Below are 19,325 nucleotides of genomic sequence, written 5' to 3'. Positions count from 1 at the left end.
CTTTAAATCCTATCGAGAGATTCATTCTTATCATCATTCATTCTTATCGACTTACAATCATCCCGACTGACCTTACAGTAGTTGCCATCCGTTATTGGTGTAAACACATTTCAACTGTCATACACATCATTCATATTTAGTTCAATACATTCATATATCCACCTATCTTCAATACAATCATCTCAAGCATTCACATCAATAAAGCAACAATCAATCTCTCTCATCAATACAAGGCAGTTCAATAAGTTTATTTTTAAACAATATCAGTGTTTTTATGCAGTATATATCATGCATATAATATCTTAACATCCATTATGTTCTATCAATCTAACATAAATATAACTAATCAATCCTAATTCCAACACCAAATAAAATAAAAGAATATAAACAAACTAGGTTCAAATCACCTCACCTTGATCTAGATCTGAAGAGATCTTAAGACAAGGAACAAGAAAACACAAACAAGCAACACAGATCCAAGCACTTGGCTCGGTGGCTGCTCGCAGGCTCGGAGGAAGACGGCGCACAGTCTGGGCTCCAGTGACGGCTCACTGCCGGAGAGAAGAGAAAGATGGATCACAAGGAGAGAGAAGAGAGAGAGAGAGAGAGAGAGAGAGAGAGAGAGAGAGAGAGAGAAGAGAGAGAGAGAGAGAGAGAGAGAGAGAGAGAGAGAGAGAGAGAGAGAGAGAGAGAGAGAGAGAGAGAGAGAGAGACGTGAGAGAGAAGGTATTGTCTTGACGGATAAAATCTCATGTTTTCAGAAAATATCTACAGGATTTCGCTTTAGTTAAATGATGGAATAAAAATAAAGGTGTTGCTTTCAATTTATAAAGAAGAAAAAAAAACTAAGCTTAACTCTAACGACCCATGAATCTAACAAGCTTTTCCCTTTTAAGGTCATAGAAATTGTTTTTGGATTTTAGGGTGTTACAAATATATTTGCTTCCGCTTTCAGTATTTTATACCGTTGTGGGTCCTTGGCCATGAGCAACTCTAAGTTTCTAAGGGGTTGACTGGTTTCCTCGCTATCACCCACAAACAAAGTTTTTACGATTGGTAGCGGTTGATAGTGTTTGGAAACAGTCATATAAACCGCTTCGAACCACTTTGTACTGCTCAAAATCAAAAGCTCCTTCCCACAAGCGTTTGCGGTTGGATAAAAATTAGATTTATATTTAATATATCTTGATTACATTCAAATTTGTTTTTAGTCAACATTACATATGTATATATTTGACAGTATCTCATTCACGTTTACCCTAATTTGTTTCAAACCATTGAAATCATGGCTTCCACCCAAGAAAAAACAATGTTTTTAAAAACCCAACCCAGACACCAAACCGGATAACGTTCCGGATCACCGGGTCATCGGGTCGACCGCGAGTGAACCGCATGTTAATAAATGAATTAGTTTTATTATATAATAATGTATTAGATATGAAAAAGATATATAGAAAATAAATATAAGTATTTTCTAAATCTTTTATAAACATAAAATAATATTTTGGATATTTAGGAAATACTTAACTTTAGTTTATATATTTATTTTCATTTGTCATAAAAAATATCAAAAAAATAGTTTGGACTATCTAAATTTATTTTGTAACAAGTTTATAGTTATGGCATCTAACAAAAATATCTAAACTTAAAAATTTATAAATATTTAAATGTATAATTTGAATATTAAAATTAAATTTCAGATCTAAAATAAACCAAAATAAAGCATTGTTAACAAATTATCGATAACAAACATAATTTAACAGAAAATAAAATCTACTAATTTTGGTTCTCTCTACGATCATTCACTTCATTTTCTTTAAGTAAAAATTATAAAAATAATAACTAAATTTTTTTATTAGTTTAACCATTGGTTTAACCGGTACTGGGTTCTGAGTTTTTAGTGGGTTTTAGTGGGTTTTATTGGATTTTTAAATTTTGTTTTTTTTTTAGAAAATTCAAACCAAATTTATCATGGGTCACCAGATTTACCGGTTCAACCGCATGTCTAGGTCGGGTTTCAAAACAATGGAAAAAGTCAAGAAACTAACCAAAGTTGATTATGATTTTTTTTTCCATTACAGCTTTATTGTTTTATGATTTATGATATGTTGCATATTTACATGTTTTTAACCATCATTTCTTGTACATAATGATCATGTGATTAAGAATTAAGCATCTTTAGAGTCCATATTGCATGCATTGTCCTTATTAGGTGTTGGAGTGTGCCATGGAGTTCTTGGAGGTGTTTGAAGCCATTCCAAGTCAAGAAGAAGTGTATATTGAGTTATGATCGAGCTCAGATGGATCAAGGCACACAGCGGGTCCTTGCAGCGGGTTGAAGATGTAGCTATATGTGGAGCTTGGTTCAGAGTGGGTCTTGGCAGTGACCTCATCAAGCCACTCCCATTTCCCATCAGATCTCGACCATAAAGCACCAGTCCCAAGTACTAGAGCGAGTTGATGGCAGCGACATTGAAGAGTCACTCTACACCAAACGAGCAGTGGAGCGGCTACATAGAGCGACTTGATGTACCCACTCCACACATGGAATGATCGCCCAAGTCTCATCAAAGCGTCTAAGCACTAGAGCGACCAATGGCAGCGGGAAAAGGAAGTAGATGTGCTTCACACGACATCCAGAGCGGGTGAGTGCAGCGAGCAAAGGAAGCAGCTGTGGTTCACACGACATCCAGAGCGGGTTTGTGCAGCGGCTGAGATCACCCACTCCAGAGTATTTCCTTGGTCGATTTTAGTAGTTTTAAAAGGGCATTTTAGACTTATCTATGGAAACCATTAGGTTTTCCAAAGACCATATAAATACTCTTGTAACCCAAAAGTTGGGACTAAGCTTGTTTTCTCTCTAAACACATTGCTATTTTGGTGAAATATTCAATCTTTAACTTCTTTTCATCTCTATCTCTTGTGTTTATTGATTAATCTTGACCACTAAGCATGATTAACCTTCAATAATCCATGGGTTTTGGGTTATTCATGTCTATTAGTGAGTAGTTACCTTTTGGATTTATGGGCTAGGGTGATTAGAGTGATTAAGTGAAGATCTAGGGTGTTTAGTGTTAGATCTCTTGTTTCTTTGCTTGTCTACTAATCTCAATGCTAGATTAAAGTTGACCTCTTTAATCTAGAGCTCTAGATATTTCCCACCCACAAGGTGTTTGATGAAATGTCTGAACCAAGTAGAGCTTGCTCTAAACTTGCCTTACCAAAGACCTTTGATGTTAAGGGAGTTTAGATAGTTATTAGACTCATTATTAATGATTGCTTAAGTCTTTTAGGCTCAAAGACCTTTGATGTCTAGTTGATTAAAGCAAATGAACATTCTTCTTGACCATAGAGCTTGTTTATTTTAGTGTTAAAGACTTAAGGAAGTCTCTTGATTGAAAGCTTGCCACCCTTAGATTGGATCTTAATCACTTAAAGTCAAATGCCTATTCCGATGAGTCCTATTGTCCTTGATTGATTGAAAGCTTGTTTCTTTATTGCACTTAGCATAGTTCTAGTTCATAGCATCATTCAAAACCTGATTGCACTTAGATTAAGCATGGATTTGTATTCTCAGTGCATTGAAATCACTTAGGATTGGTTGGACATCTCATATACTACTTCATTTGATAGGGACCCTTGAAAAGTCCTATTATCAAATTGGCGCCGCTGCCAAGTTCTAAGTTGATTTTGACATTGGGATTTGGTCACTTGCTTGAGACTAAGTCATTTTTATTTTTTTGTGATATTGGCTCTGCTTCTTCCTCTTTTCGCATTTCAGGTGTATGAACTTGAGAAGTAGAGGGACTACAAACATCACTCCACTAGTACCAGACATCAGAACTTTGGAAAGAGAGAATAGAAGGAGGAGGAGAGAGGAGGAGCAACATGCTCATTTAGACAGATTGAGTTTTGAGATGGCTCATCATCAGAACCTGAATCCGGCTGGAGAGATCCCCTTGGGAGCTGCCCAAGAAGGAGATGGTCAAGGAGCTGCCAACCTTCGACCACAGTGCCAACCACAACACCCACAACGCCCAGCTCGTGCCATTGGAGCTTATGATCAACCACACATTCATGGTTATAGGTTGGAAATCAGAGCACCAGCTGTGGAGAACAACAAATTTGAGATCAAGTCAGGACTGCTCAACACCATAGAGAACAACAAGTATCATGGCCTTGCTGCTGAAGATCCATATGATCACTTGGACAAGTTTGATAAGTATTGTAGCTTGTCCAAGAATAATGGTGTTTCTGAAGATACCTTCAAGCTCAAGTTGTTCCCCTTTTCTTTGGGAGATAAAGCACACCAATGGGAGAAGACTCTTCCAAGTGACTCCATCACTACTTGGGATGATTGAAAGAGAGCATTCTTAGAGAAATTCTTCTCTGCCTACAGGACAGCCAAGATAAGGAATGAAATCTCTACCTTCCAGCAGAAGAATCTTGAGAGCTTTAGTGAAGCATGGGAGAGGTTCAAGGGCTATTGGTCTCAGTGTCCACACCATGGATTCACAAAGGAAAGCTTGCTGAGCACATTCTACAGGGGTGCTCTACCTGAGTACAGAGCCAGATTAGACACAGCAAGCAATGGATTCTTCTTAGGCAGAACTGAAGAGGATGCAGAGGAGCTGGTTGACAATATGGTGAAGAGTGATTCAGTCTACAGTGGGGAGCACGACAGGACCGACAAAAGTGATGATCAACACACAAGGAAGGAGATTAAGTCTCTCCAAGAGAAGCTAGACATACTTATCAAAGAGAAGGCTAAGCAAGGGCAGTTGAACTCTGTTGTAGACCAGAAACAAAAGCAGGATGCAGGGATCAAGGAGGTTGATGGTTTAGAAGGCCAAGAGGAGCTATGCTTCATCAATGCTAATGGCACATGGTATAGGAAAGAGCCAAACTTTCAATACCAAAACAACTACCACCAAAGCCCCCTCTACAACAACCAACCTTCTCAACAACAAGCTAGTCCTTCTACTTCTACTCCTCAGGAAAGCAACACAAATGCTCTACTGAAACAGATCTTGGAATCCCAGACTAGAAGTGAGAAGCATGTTGGATATGAGTTGAAGAACCTTCACAACAAGATTGATGGGAACTACTCTGACCTCAACAACAAGTTCCTACAACTTGCATCTCGTTTCAACACTTTGGAGAGTCAGGTCGCCTCTATGCCATCATCTTCCAAGAGCTCAATGGGATCTCTACCAGGAAAACCAGAAAAGAATTCCAAGGAGTCTTGCAATGTTATCATCTCTACTACTTCTTCAGAGATTGAGCTGAGTGATTATGAGAAAGAGGTAGATGAGATTGAGAAGCTAGTGTTTGGGACTGAGCTTAGGAAAGTTGAGAAATTGGTTGTAGCAACAGCTGAAGCACAGATGGTGGATAAAGCTATGGAAAGGGTTCAGGTACAAGGTGAAAGGAAGGTTGAAGCAACGAATCTACAGAGAGTTGAGCTTAAGGCTGAGAAACCAGTTGAGAGGAGAGCTGGCCAGAAGCTGAAAGAGGTAAAGAAAGAAGACACTGAAATTGAGCTACCACCATATGAGGTCCCACTCCCATTTCTACAAAGGGTTCTCACCAAAGCTCAGAAGAAGGTTATCTCCAAGTTCGGGAAAGATCTTAGTGATGTTGGGGTCAGGCTCCCAGAAATCTCCGGTATGCGTGAAGCTCATGTCCAAATGATGCTCATCAAGGACATTCTAGACCACCAAGCATAAGTGGCCGAGCTTTTGGACATCTCCATTTTGAAGATTGATCCACTAGTCTCTCCACAGTCCCTCCCTAAGCTAGAGTCTCAAGGGAAGTTCACATTGTCTTGCTCCCTTGGTAAGATCACTATGAATGTTGCTTTGGTTGATTCTGGTGCAAGTGTGAATGTGATCTCATTGGAAATGGTGAAAAGTCTTGGTATTGAGAGCATGGAGGCAAACACATCTTCTCTTATGTTTGGGGATTCATCTTCTACAACTCCCATTGGCATCATCAAGGATTTCCCTTTGAAGATTGGAGCATGCACAATTCCTATAGACCTCACTGTTCTGAAGATGGCAAGTGCGAAGAGAGTTCCTTTGATCCTTGGCACTCCATTTCTCACAACAGTTGGAGCATGTATTGATTTTCCAAAAAAGAAGGTCACACTCCTCAATGTGAACAAGGTTGTCTCTTACCCAATCCAGTCTCCAATGGATGTTGGGTATTGTGGAACAATCACTTGTGAAGAATCATCCATTGAGAAGACCCAATCTAAAGTGGTTGTACCTGAGAAAGAAGGTCTTGCTGGAGAGTCCTCTAAAGAGCTCAAGCCAATGAAGCTCAAGGATGGAGTCATTGAGTACAAGGTCAAGTGCAAGGGCAGGTCAAAGTCATTTTCAAGCGCAATGGCCATCATCACTCCTCAGCTTCAAAACGACCACATCAAGCTCCAAGAGCTCCTCACTCAGGTCCTCACAATCACTCTTGAAGGTGGGAAGGATCCTCCTTCTCACTAGTACAAGAGAAAAGGTAGTCAAGCTAGTGACTCAAAACAAGCTCACTTGGGAGGAATTCCCATGGTTATCTTTGTATATAAACTTGCTATTTCATTTCTTTATGTTTTCAATAAGTGTGGCAGAAGTTTCAGGCCAACTCCAAGTTCAAGCCCTAGACACCCAGTGCTATACTCCAATTTCCACTTGAGGTATCACTCCAACCCTTCTTTGTACATACCATTGCCTTTATCATATTTTCGGTATCTCTTTCTCTCTTACTCACACAGAGACTGTGTGATTTAAGTGTGGGGGGAGGTACCAAGTATTTGATCATGTTTGCTTTGTTGATTGTGAGTCTCATGCATAGCATTGTACATTCATATATGCATAGAAAACCATTAAAATTAAAATTTTGAAAAATGCATAAAGAATCAAGTAGTTGCATCACTTGCATTCTTAGAATTGAGTCTAGATCATATATATTGCATTCACTTGCATATGGAGCAGTTGTTGATAATGCCTTGTAAAGAACACTTGTTTGCACTAAATTTGACACCCTAGTTAAACATATCAAGTAGCTTAGGCATCTCTTTAAAGCCTTGCACGCTTCGAGCTTTGAAAACTCTTCTTGAAACATGTTTGCTTGCTGGATATTGGCATTGTTCTTGAGACCAGCTCCAACCTGAATCTTGATTTAAATGAACTTAATCTCTCTTGCATATGGGCATTTGCATACTTGATCATGGATCTCATACACATTTGTGTTATCTTTTCCATTGTACCACTCTTTGTTAACCCAAATGGCCCTCCCTTACCCTAAAACCCTTACCATTCTTTGAAGCCTACATTGATTTGCATGAGTGAGACCTCTTTTGATAGTTTGTCATGTGCAAAATCTTGAGAGTATTGGGAGCGACATGGATTTGTTCTCATATCTTGCTAGTATAGGGTCATCATTTGAGCTAGCTTTTAGGATGGTGAGTGGGTGTATGTTTCTTAAAGGTTTAATGTCTTGGGTTTGAGGGGTGAGAAAGATGAGAAAGAAAAGCCCTAGGGACCTAGAATAAAAAGAAAAGAAAGCTCTTGTTTGTATTGTTTGAGACCTTCCCGTTATCTATAAAAAAAAGAAAAAAAAAGAACGAAAAAAGAAGAAAAATAGAAAAGAAAAGAAAATGAAAGATTCAATAAGATAGTGGGAAGAGAAAATAAAAAGGGTTTAGAGCTTAAAAAGTGATTAAGAGGTCCTTAGTGGTTAAATCATAAGAAAAGAGAGTTGTTCATTGGGTGAGTGATGTGAGTGTTTGTTATTTTGAGGTATGGGATGAATGAAAGGGGTGTAGAATTTGTAATCACTTAGGAATGGGTAGAATGATGAGGATGAATCCATGTATGCTAAGAATTGCTCCTAGTCTTAGATAAATTTTGCATAATGATCAAGCTCCTTGATTCTTGAGTGATTGCCACCTTGAAATGATGCATTTGAACCCTCCTCTTCATTCACATTAGACCATTTGCTTACCTAGCCAAATGATTGAGATCATGTGCCCATTTGTGAGAATTTACCTTGTGTGTGTGTGTGTGTGAATTAATGTGAGAGTTGGTTGAAGGAACTTGTTGGTTGATGAGCATTGCAACTTGTGTAAAGGCATAAGAGTATGGATAGGCCTTGAGAAGCTAGAGTTTAATAAGAGAGTTTACTCATACTATTTTCTATGTTTCTTTAGGATGTCAAGTTGAGTGGTATGAGTGTTTCGTTTGGCTTTAAGCTCCCATTTTTATATCTCTCCTCCTTTTGTTTTTGGAAAGTTTACTTGAGGACAAGTAAAGGACTAGTGTGGGGGAGTTGATATGTTGCATATTTACATGTTTTTAACCATCATTTCTTGTACATAATGATCATGTAGATTAAGAATTAAGCATCTTTAGAGTCCATATTGCATGCATTGTCCTTATTAGGTGTTGGAGTGTGCCATTGAGTTCTTGGAGGTGTTTGAAGCCATTCCAAGTCAAGAAGAAATGTATATTGAGTTATGATCGAGCTCAGACGGATCAAGGCACACAGCGGGTCCTTGCAGCGGGTTGAAGACGTAGCTATATGTGGAGCTTGGTTCAGAGTGGGTCTTGGCAGTGACCTCATCAAGCCACTCCCATTTCCCATCAGATTTCGACCATAAATCACCACTCCCAAGTACTAGAGGAGTTGATGGCAGCGACATTGAAGAGTCACTCTACACCAAACGAGCAGTGGAGCGGCTACATAGAGCGACTTGATGTACCCACTCCACACAAGGAATGATCGCCCAAGTCTCATCAAAGCATCTAAGCACTAGAGCGACCAATGGAAGCGGGAAAAGGAAGTAGTTGTGCTTCACACGACATCCAGAGCGGGTGAGTGCAGCGAGCAAAGGAAGCAGCTGTGGTTCACACGACATCCAGAGCGGGTTTGTGCAGCGGCTGAGATCACCCACTCCAGAGTATTTCCTTGGTCGATTTTAGTAGTTTTAATAGGGCATTTTAGACTTTTCTATGGAAACCATTAGGTTTTCCAAAGACCATATAAATACTCTTGTAGCCCAAAAGTAGGGACTAAGCTTGTTTTCTCTATAAACACATTGCTATTTTGGTGAAAGATTTAATCTTTAACTTCTTTTCATCTCTATCTCTTGTGTTTATTGATTAATCTTGACCACTAAGCATGATTAACCTTCAATCATCCATGGGTTTTGGGTTATTCATGTCTATTAGTGAGTAGTTACCTTTTGGATTCATGGGCTAGGGTGATTAGAGTGATTAAGTGAAGATCTAGGGTGTTTAGTGTTAGACCTCTTGTTTCTTTGCTTGTCTACTACTCTCAATGCTAGATTAAAGTTGGTCTCTTTAATCTAGAGCTCTAGATATTTTCCACCCATAAGGTGTTTGATGAAATGTCTGAACCAAGTAGAGCTTGCTCTAAACTTGCCTTACCAAAGACCTTTGATGTTAAGGGAGTTTAGATAGTTATTAGACTCATTCTTAATGATTGCTTAAGTCTTTTAGGCTCAAAGACCTTTGATGTCTAGTTGATTAAAGCAAATGAACATTCTTCTTGACCATAGAACTTGTTTATTTTAGTGTTAAAGACTTAAGGAAGTCTCTTGATTGAAAGCTTGCCACCCTTAGATTAGATCTTAATCACTTAAAGTCAAATGCCTATTCCCATGAGTCCTATTGTCCTTGATTGATTGAAAGCTTGTTTCTTTATTGCACTTAGCATAGTTCTAGTTCATATCATCATTCAAAACCTGATTGCACTTAGATTAAGCATGGATTTGTATTCATTGAAATCACTTAGGATTGGTTGGACATCTCATATACTACTTCATTTGATAGGGACCCTTGAAAAGTCCTATTATCAATTTATGATATGTTTTGTTGTTTAATTCTCTGAATCACCAGTATATGCTTTCTTTTTGACATCAGACGGCTGATATATCATTCAAACTAGAGGTGATATGGGAATCTAGACCGGGATAGAACAAACCAATAAAAACTAAGCTTTTATGGAACACTCTTGCAGTCATGGCTAGAGAATCGGCAGTCTTGTTTTGTGTCTTTGGAACATGAATAATCTTGAAATATTGAAAGTGTTCCTGAAGTTATGCTAGCACTCTTAGTTCCGGTGAGAAGCCTGGCTTTGCTGTCGGATCCTTTATCATTGAAATTAACTCTTTACAGTCTGTCCCAAAATGTGACAAGTTGTATGCTGTATCATATTCTCAATTGACCAAATGAGGGCCTCTAATTCTGAATGCAAAGGTGACATTCATCGATCCTTTTTTTTAATCCCATGAGTTGTTCATTTCCTACTTCTTCCGGCCATACCCAGCCATAGACTCTATATTGTGATTCCACGGTCCAAGATCCATCAACCAAACAAATACTTTGCAACCAAACAAATACTTTGCAGACGTAAGGCATGTGTATTCTGTGTTTGTTGTGGTATTTGTACATCAACATCTGGTTTTGAGTTTTTATCAAATCAGGCATTACATTCATTTTGGGCATGTCTTATCAATTCTGTCGGATCCCGATCAATGTCTTATCAGAAGAACCGAACCGAACCCGGACCAAGAAGTACCTATTAGGTCCAAATGTTTAGGACCCGAAAGAACGTGGACCCGAAAGGAACCGACCCGAACCCGACCCAAAGACCTGAACGCCCAGGCCTATCATTTATGGCTGTCCAGAGATACCAGATGATCCATTGATATGGATCTCTGTCTAGCTCCGGATCTTCTACTGCATTCTTTCTCCAGAATAGATAATCCATATTAGAGTATATACTCGATATCAAAAAAACATCGGGAAAAACGGGGTTGAGGCCAAATCCCATGATTGTAGTGAAGGTGGACATTCAAAAATCACATGTTTGACAGTTTCATCCTCCTCCCCACATCTCTGACAGTGGTTATCACACCGCATATGACGACGTGTTAAATTTCCTGTCACTGCCAAGTACCCTGAGATCATTTTTGACTTACCAAGTAACGAATCTTCTGGTGGGGGGGGGATTGAGTTTCCAAGCATAAGCTTGTAGTTTCGAAATACTCGGCTCTAACACCAAAGGTTCAGGGTTTCGGTCTAGGATGTTCCTCAGAACCCAATATCCTGACTTTACGGTATACACATATCGACATTCTTTTCTCTTGGCGAGCCTTGGATAAGCTGACTCATTGGCATGATAGGGTGGAATACTGGCACAGCTGGTTGAGCAGCCCTTGCTGGGATAGTGGGATCCATGGATACTCCTACATATGAATCTGGTGTCCTGAGTGTACCATTTGTCGTATCCCCAATAAAATTAACGGCTTTGCGGCCGACAAACTTGTCCAAACATATGAAGGTGCATCAGCTTCAGAAGCTCTCAGTGGCATATTCAGACGTAATATCTGCCTCTGAGGACTCTCGCGAGGAGAGAGTCTGGGAATTGGATCAATCTCCACAGTTACTTTGCCAGCAAAGCAAGAGTAAGTTCATGAATTGGTCTGAATCCAATGCCTCCTTCATCCTTCGGTTTGCATAGTTTATCTCAAGTTTTCCAGTGTATTCCTCGATTAGGTGGGTTTGTACTCCACCAAAAATGTACAATGGCAGTTGCTAATTTTTCACATATCTCAAGCGGTAGGAGAAAGCTAGACATTGCGTAAGTGGGTAATGCAAGGGATATGACTTTTATTAGTATCTCCTTTCCTCCTTTTTGCAGCCATCTATGGTTGAGCTATCCTTAAGGAAAGCAAAGATCCTACACTTCGATCCACTTATATCCACTTATATCTTTTGGAATGCCTAAGTAGTTTCCTATTCCTCCTTCATTCTCATTCCCCAAAGTAGATTTTGTTTCTTGTTTAATATTTCTTGGGATTTTTCCAAACAGAATCACACTCACGAAGCTCCGCCTTACAAAAGAAAATCCTATTATCAGCAAATAACAAGTGAGATACCGGGGGACTAGCACGTGCGACGCACATTCCCGTTATTTTTCCTTGATTCTCTACATGATTAAGAAGGCTAATGAGCGCTTCCGTGCGCAAGATAAAAATGAAAGGAGACAAATGATCTCCTTGTCTAAGTCCTCTCTGTGGGACTATGTTCCCTCTGAGTTGGCCATTCAGGAGAAATTTGTACTTGATAGTAGACACACATCTCATCATCCATTTGATCTGTCTGAAAAGCCCATTTTCTCAAGCACTTTTTAGATAAATATCAATTCCATGTGATCATAAGCTTTGCTCATATCTTTTTTAATGGCCGTTCTCTTTTGTCGACCCCCTGGCTTTGTCCTAAGGGCATGAAATATCTCCAGAGCAATCATTATGTTATATGCAATATGTCTTCCTGCTATGAATGCTGATTTTGTTTCATATATCTGATCTGGTAGTACTCTCTTCAGTCTCAGACATACACTGTCGTTCGATAGTTGGATTTCTATGCTATTGATCGCTGCTTAAAGTGTGTTGACTACCTCTTTAGACTTATGGATCACACGTTCTAAATCTAGTGGCTCTACTAGTAACAACCCCATTCCCTCGTTTTTTTTGGCACTCATATGTATGCACCTGAAACACAAGAATTTTTTTAGCTAAGTAAATTAAATATAAAAACCTAGAAAAAAACCTAATTAACAAATTGAGTTTTATGGTGATCCAATTCTCCTTGGCAACAACGCCAAATTTAATATCACTCGAATTACCATAAAGAGTGACTTTACTCTCTCAAATAAAAAGTTCAGTTGTAGTACTTTGGGATTGAATCCACAAAAAGCGTGGACACACAATAAACTCAACAGTCGCGATTGAGCTAGGCTAGTGATTTAATAATACAGTAAGGACAATACTTAGGTTCACCCCATATGGTGAACCTTTAAATTCACCACTCCCCTTAAAACCAATCAAAGTGTCATGTAGATAATTAAATAAAAATATTAAATTATTTAAAAGATATTTAAAAAAAATAATGTCAATTTTATTGACGCTAACTAAACTCTAAACCCTAAACCTTAAGTTCTAAACCCAAATATATACCTTAAATCCAAATCTTATACCCAAAACCCAAACCATTACCCTAAACTCAAATTCTAAACCTTAAACCCAAACCATAACCCCTAAATCCAAACCCTATACCCTAAATTCATCCTATATCATATACCCTTAACCCAAATCCTATACCCTAAACTCAAACCGTATACCTTAAACCTAAATTCTAAATCTTAAACTCAAACCCTAAACTTAAAGATTTGGATTTAGGATTTACGATTTGGGTTTAGGGTATAAAATTTGGGCTTGGGTATATGGTTTGGGTTTAGGGTATAGGATTTGGGTTTAGGGTATAGGATATAAGATTGGTTTAGGGTATAGGTTTGAATTTAGGGTTTAGAATTTGGGTTTTGGATATATGGTTCGGGTTTAGGATAAACATCTGACGCATTTGTGCAGTTGTGCACCTCAAAAAGCACTATAATCACCAAAGTTCTCCGAATCGTACATGAACCTGAAAACACTCTAAAACATACTCCAAACCCATATAATAGAGTCAATAAAGCACATATATCATGGTCTAAATGTGATAAAATCTATGGTATATCAATCACCTCTCTCAACCAAAGAATCCTACTTTTTTGCTTCCAAGGCAATTCCTCCGCCTTAAGAGCTTCTAAAAGATCTTTCAAGGCAGTTGAGATCTCCTCAGTTGTAACATTGTCATCCGCATACATGGCATCAAATTTTTTGTTCAGCTCCTCTACTTGATTCCAAGTTCATATTGTTATGTCTTCTACATTAGCTTAGTGCCGTTCGACAACTAACAATGTGAGCCATAATATTCGCATCCGGTGGTAACTCAGGAGAAATCTACCCATCTTGTAGCACTTGTCTTATTTTCTCACTATCTAACTAGTTTTTATCAAAAAAAATTTTCTTTGCTCGAAATGGTTTAATCATGATATTAGCTAGAATTGGACGATAATCCGAGTTCCATATATGTAGATATGTAACAGATGAATGAGGAAATTTTTCATGCCGATTTTCATTACCTAATGCTCGACCAAGACGACATTTCAATTTTGTTTGTTCTCTCTTTTCCACCCAAGATATTAGATTGCCAAAACAAGGATATTCCAGCATATGCCACAGTCGATCATCATTTGTTTAAAGGGGAGGAAAGAACTGTCAAACCGCCTTCTACCTCCTTCTTTTTCATTGAATCACCATTATATGATGTGTATGTTTTGGTGATCATTAGAATGAATGAAACAATAATCATGTCAAAAATTTATTTGTTTTTAGTTATTATTTTTTTTATTATGTTATTAGATTTTATAATTACCATTTTAACTATAATTTCTTATAATTATTTTTTTCTATTAAATAATTTTTATTAATTATTTTTTGCATTTTTGTGTGGATAAACCAGTCAAAAAATGATTTGGAAACCCAACAATTTTCAAGCATTATACCAAGCACCTAAAATGTTTAATAATGGTAGAAACTGTAACCATTTGTATCCGCAAACTTCTGCATCTATAACATCTGCGTTTGAACCAGTGAGACCCTAAGTAGAGCATTAAAAAATATTTGATAATAGGAAAATGACAAATGTAAAAGAGTTTCTTAAATAAAAACCAGAATCTCTCCCGGAAGAAATGTCTCTTTTTTTCCTTTTTCCTCTTCTCATCCTTTTTTTCATCTACTTTATTAAAACAGAAGTACACATATAAAAATACCCTTAGTTTTCAAATTTAATTACACTTCAATGCCACTGAAAATTAAATTAAATTTTCCTATTTTAATGCTTGTCTTTTCAGTTAGATTAATGTATTTTTCTTAAATGAATTTGAGTTAAATATAATTAAATTAAATGTCCTATTTTAATACTTGTCTTTTCTAATTAGATTAATGTGTTTTTCTTAAATAAATTTTAGTCAAATGTAATTAAATCAACTTAAATACATCTATATTCAAAAACTATTGAAACAAATATTAACGAACTATGGAAACAACCTAAACTATGTAATTTATTTTTAAAAATTAGCTTCCACGTTTTTGGTGTTATAATATGTATACATTACCATATATAAACAAATTAATGATTACTACTATAACTTACGAAAAAAGTATTTTGTATATATAGTAGGCTGATTCACTTGTGTTTTAAACTTCCTAATTAATTATAATTTTTTGGAATATTATCATCAAATGTTTTTATAAAAAGGAATGTTCCAGCGATATCAGCTTCATGTTTTAAAATAAAATTAATTTTATTGCCATGATTTTGTTAAAATATACGGGTCAAATTATATCTTATCCAATTGGGTTTTTAGAATATTTGTAATTCATTTTTAGTTTGATCCAAACTTATAATATATTAATAATACATTTCAATCATAAATATGAAAAATATCAATATAACTTTGATCCAGCATAGTATATTAATATATATGTACGTCCAATTTTTTGTATAGTTACATAAGTACTCTAACACACATCTAATATAGAATATATAATACGATATAATAACAAAATATATGATATAAATAAATCATTAAATAAACATCCGTGCGGTCGCACGGATCAAGCTCTAGTTCTTTGTTATTTTTCTAGTGAATGACCCTTCCTAGTAAAGCTAAAGCTTTAGGCCACAAAATTTCTAACAAGTTTTTTAGGTAACTGATTTTATAATTAGATTTTTTAGGCCACATTTTCTTAAATGGTTAAAAGACATTATATTGACTTCTTGTTTTAGGTAAATTCTTGAATCTTCAATATTATGGTTTATGTTGAACTTTGTAATGTTAAAATTTTTTTTTTTCACATGTGTTATTTTTTATTTTTGTGTTACTTAAGATAAACAAGTAATAATTATTCAAACAAACTACTATTTTTTATTTTTTAACATTCTAAATATTGTAGATGAAATATCTACTAATAATCTATGGTCATCTGAATTTTTTATATACAACCAAACTAAAGTAATACATATATATATATATATATATTCAGAAGAAAATATTGTATATATATTCAGAAGAAAATATTGTATATATATGTATATAAATATATTTTACAAGTAAATATAAATAATATTATATAAAAACCACGTGTCTGTGGTCGGGTGGTAGCATAGCGTTCCATAGATCCTAAAGGACCTGAGTTCGAATCCATCTACACTTAGATTATCACAGTGCGTGATCACCGGAACTTTCACATTCTCTTTCCGGATTTACCATTTTTTAATATAAATATGCTTTGGGCCACCAAATTTATCGGGACGTCAGTGCCCTTCATAATACATGTTGCTGGTGTTTTTAATCCCATTCATGATAAAGGTGGTAGTGTCACAAAACGTTTAGATCGTCATTGTGTTTGCATTACTAGTAAATTTACAAAACCAAATTTGTTGGCAAATTCACAAAGTCGCCTTATTTCTGAAAGCATGCTCTGCCTTTCATGTAAACATTCACATATCCTTGAAGCATTTATCAACATTACCACGAAGCCTTTGCTCCAAGACTTCTCCACAGATATTCCCCATCAAATGATAAAAGGACATAAGCTCTGAGAGTTGCTCTATGTTCATTTTGTTCATCATATTCCTCACTATCCTGTGCTTCTCCTCGTCTACTTTCAACTTTTTCATATATGATCCTCCGTTTCTCACCGTCGCTCCCATCTCCTTCAGCCTCGTCTCTTGCTCCGTGCTTAGCGCCGTGTTTGACTACAACAGCGCACACCATACACCAAAACATTATTTAATTCGGTAAAGGGAGATAAATCCATACATTGATAACAAAAAATTGTCAAGAAATAAAGAGTTATTGAGGTCCGCATGCATGTTTGTGTCAAACGCCGAAATCATAACCAGATAAGAGTGTTTGGAATTGCGTTATAAAACAAGCTGGCCCGGTTCGGGATCCCTTTGGCTCACACAACAACCATAGGCATTACCTAACCCCCACTGAAATGCATAGTCGTATTTTAAAAAGACAACTTTTACTATGTGACCCTTTAGGACTGCGAGAGGCCAAAGAAGTACTCTCTAAACCAATTTGCCTTTTGCATCAATATTTGACTTAAAGTTAAGCAGAGAGATTTGGCAATCTTGACCTCAAGAAATTCGGCTCCAACTTCGAGCTCTGATACTTTTGACGGGTTCTTCCCAGGTGCTCCTTTAATATACATATACCTCGCAAGTGAGAAACATCGAACAAGTATCATTCTTTTACTCTCCATATCTCCGTCAAGTACCAACGTCTTTGGAAGAGACATTGAGCTATTCAACTTCTTCTGATACGCAATCACCGCCTTTGCAAATTCCTAAATCAAAATCATAAAAACACCTTATAAAAAAATCTCAACTCACAAGTTTCTTTTAATGACACAATTAGTGTATAAATTAATTTTCAAGAACACAAACCTGATATGCTGCAGGACAACCAGGATAATCAAACTCATCAAGATCATTTGATCTCATTCTTTCAGGATGAAACTGCAAACCCATTATAAACTTCCCTTCTTCAGGATTATACGCATCCGGATCGTAAAAGCCTTCCATCAATCCATCAGAAGCAAACGCCATTGGCACAAACCTCTGTGCCAACCTCTTGACACCTTGATGATGGTAACTATTAACCAAAATCTCCATATTTTCTCCATCCAACGAATCTTTAAACCAAGAATGAAGTGGACTGTTCTCAACAATCCTCACAACATGTCTATGCTCATCATAATTATCATAATCTATATGCTTCGTTCTACGCTCTTCCGGTAACTTATTCGTAAGCTCTTTCTCTAAATCAAGATAAAGAGTCCCTCCACATGCAACATTCAAAATCTGCGAAAAATGTTATCATCCATCATTAAAAATTTAATCCTAGAGAAAGCTAGAAAACACATAAACTTCCAAAACAGAGACATAGATATTACTTGCGATCCTCTGCAAATTCCTAAGTAAGGAATATTCTGTTCGAGACAGAGCTTAGCAAGAGCTAACTCAATGGAATCTTTCTCTTTGTCAATGGATGTATCACTCGCATGTGTTTCTCTAATCTCTTTTAGCTCTTCAGGTGAAAGAGAAGAGATTTCAGATTCATAAAGAGAAGGATCAATATCTTCTCCTTCACAAAGAAGAACTCCATGGATTGGCTTGAAGCTCTCAAGCAACATGTGAACACCAGTGACTCGTGGAACAATCACCGGTACACATCCGTAACGAACTATCAAATCAAGATGATATTCACCTGAAAATAAAAACTAACGGTTATCATTATCTAAAGAAACATTTATAGAAGAAAACAGAGAGAACCCACGAAAACATACATTCAAAACTTTTGATTTTTAAATCACAAAACAGAACCATGCATGCAACAAAACAGAGAGGTTAGAGAAGAACCAACGAAGTCGACGAATTTGTTTTTACGAACGGTGCGTCTAGAGACGACGAGGACACGAGGGAGGACTCGAGACAGATTCTCCATTTATTCAGACAAGAAAAAGAAAGTTGAGAGATTCAGGAGAAAATATTGTTTCTTTGAGATCAGATGTGACGTGAGAAGAAACAGAAAAGAGTTTATTGGAGTTTATTGTGACGAGAATGAAAGGGAAAACGTGAATTTATAGTGAAAAGAAATGCATTTCATCATTTATTTTTTTATTTTTATTTTGTTAACTATAATAAGTTTTGAAATAAATATATATAAATTTTTTTTTGTGTTAGTTGGACGTCGAAGGAAATACAGTAGGAAACAGGGTATTAAAAGTTGATGACTAGCGTCGCTTGAAATGGATTATATCCTAAATTTTAGAAAAGGAAAATCAATATTTGAATCAGTGAATAAATATAAATTTGAGGTAAAATGAAAATGGAAATGATCAGAAATCAAGTAAGTTGTGGCTGGTTAACAACTTCCTCAGTTCAAATCTAAATTTTCTTGGGTTTCCATATGTAATTAATTTCACGTGGTGTCCCACTTCACTAATAATGTCTCAACGTAATTATGAAGCTCTGTTCCACAATTTTGTGCCACTTAAAAGTATACATTGTTGTTGGAATACTGTAATCTGATATTTAATGTTTATAATCTAATCTATTAATTTAGGGATTATCTACTATTTGAAGTTCTCATTTAAATTTTGGACTCTTTCATAGTTGTTGCTAGAATATATCATGCCTCCTATACAATGCAACTTACCAATTTAAATTAAACCAAATCTTAACCAACATAGATTAGTTAAACCTAACCAGTAACACTTTTATAATATTTTTGGTTAATCTCTTAATATAATTAGATCATATAAAACCGAACCACTCTTAAAT

The 19,325-nt window shown here is 36.6% G+C and overlaps 2 protein-coding genes and 1 non-coding gene across 4 annotated transcripts; 1 reads left to right on the top strand and 2 right to left on the bottom strand.

Annotated features, from left to right (window-relative positions):
* The first annotated feature begins 3,785 nt into the window (after positions 1 to 3,785).
* On the top strand, positions 3,786 to 6,500 carry LOC130511269 (uncharacterized). Its single transcript, XM_057008183.1, has 5 exons — positions 3,786 to 4,080; positions 4,159 to 4,279; positions 4,400 to 5,252; positions 5,307 to 5,684; positions 5,763 to 6,500. The coding sequence occupies exons 1-5, from the start codon at positions 3,786 to 3,788 to the stop codon at positions 6,498 to 6,500; spliced, it is 2,385 nt and encodes a 794-aa protein (XP_056864163.1).
* On the bottom strand, positions 4,407 to 4,513 carry LOC130512085 (small nucleolar RNA R71). Its single transcript, XR_008945646.1, has one exon. It is a non-coding gene; the product is annotated as a small nucleolar RNA R71 (small nucleolar RNA).
* A 9,847-nt stretch (positions 6,501 to 16,347) lies between the features above and the next one.
* On the bottom strand, positions 16,348 to 18,602 carry LOC108854739 (putative glutamine amidotransferase GAT1_2.1). 2 transcript variants are annotated; one of them, XM_018628376.2, is made up of 5 exons: positions 18,402 to 18,602; positions 17,936 to 18,249; positions 17,427 to 17,843; positions 17,117 to 17,326; positions 16,348 to 16,727 (listed from the first exon to the last, which is right to left on the bottom strand). In XM_018628376.2, exons 1-5 carry the CDS (start codon positions 18,484 to 18,486, stop codon positions 16,470 to 16,472), a joined length of 1,284 nt encoding a protein of 427 aa, XP_018483878.1. In that variant the 5' UTR covers positions 18,487 to 18,602; the 3' UTR covers positions 16,348 to 16,469. The 2 variants fall into 2 exon arrangements, with proteins under 2 accessions (XP_018483878.1, XP_018483879.1); XM_018628377.2 differs by having other exon boundaries at positions 18,329 to 18,446.
* Between the last annotated feature and the right edge of the window lie 723 nt (positions 18,603 to 19,325).

The sequence above is a fragment of the Raphanus sativus genome, chromosome 4 (assembly GCF_000801105.2).
Source record: "Raphanus sativus cultivar WK10039 chromosome 4, ASM80110v3, whole genome shotgun sequence".
Lineage (NCBI taxonomy): Eukaryota > Viridiplantae > Streptophyta > Magnoliopsida > Brassicales > Brassicaceae > Raphanus > Raphanus sativus.
The sequence above is the reverse complement of the archived record's forward strand: the minus strand, read 5'-3'. Positions and strand labels throughout refer to the sequence as shown.

Bases quoted from the DNA above. Each gene is read 5' to 3' on its own strand.
- LOC130511269 (XM_057008183.1), top strand. From the start codon at position 3,786: ATGAACTTGAGAAGTAGAGGGACTACAAACATCACTCCACTAGTACCA. The intron at 4,081-4,158 runs GTTATAGGTTGG...TCAACACCATAG, and splicing joins TGATCAACCACACATTCATG to AGAACAACAAGTATCATGGC. The intron at 5,685-5,762 runs GTCCAAATGATG...TCCATTTTGAAG, and splicing joins CCGGTATGCGTGAAGCTCAT to ATTGATCCACTAGTCTCTCC.
- LOC108854739 (XM_018628376.2), bottom strand. From the start codon at position 18,486: ATGGAGAATCTGTCTCGAGTCCTCCCTCGTGTCCTCGTCGTCTCTAGA. The intron at 18,250-18,401 runs GTTCTTCTCTAA...TTTTATTTTCAG, and splicing joins CAAATTCGTCGACTTCGTTG to GTGAATATCATCTTGATTTG. The intron at 17,327-17,426 runs GTTTGTGTTCTT...ATTTTGATTTAG, and splicing joins GTTGTCCTGCAGCATATCAG to GAATTTGCAAAGGCGGTGAT.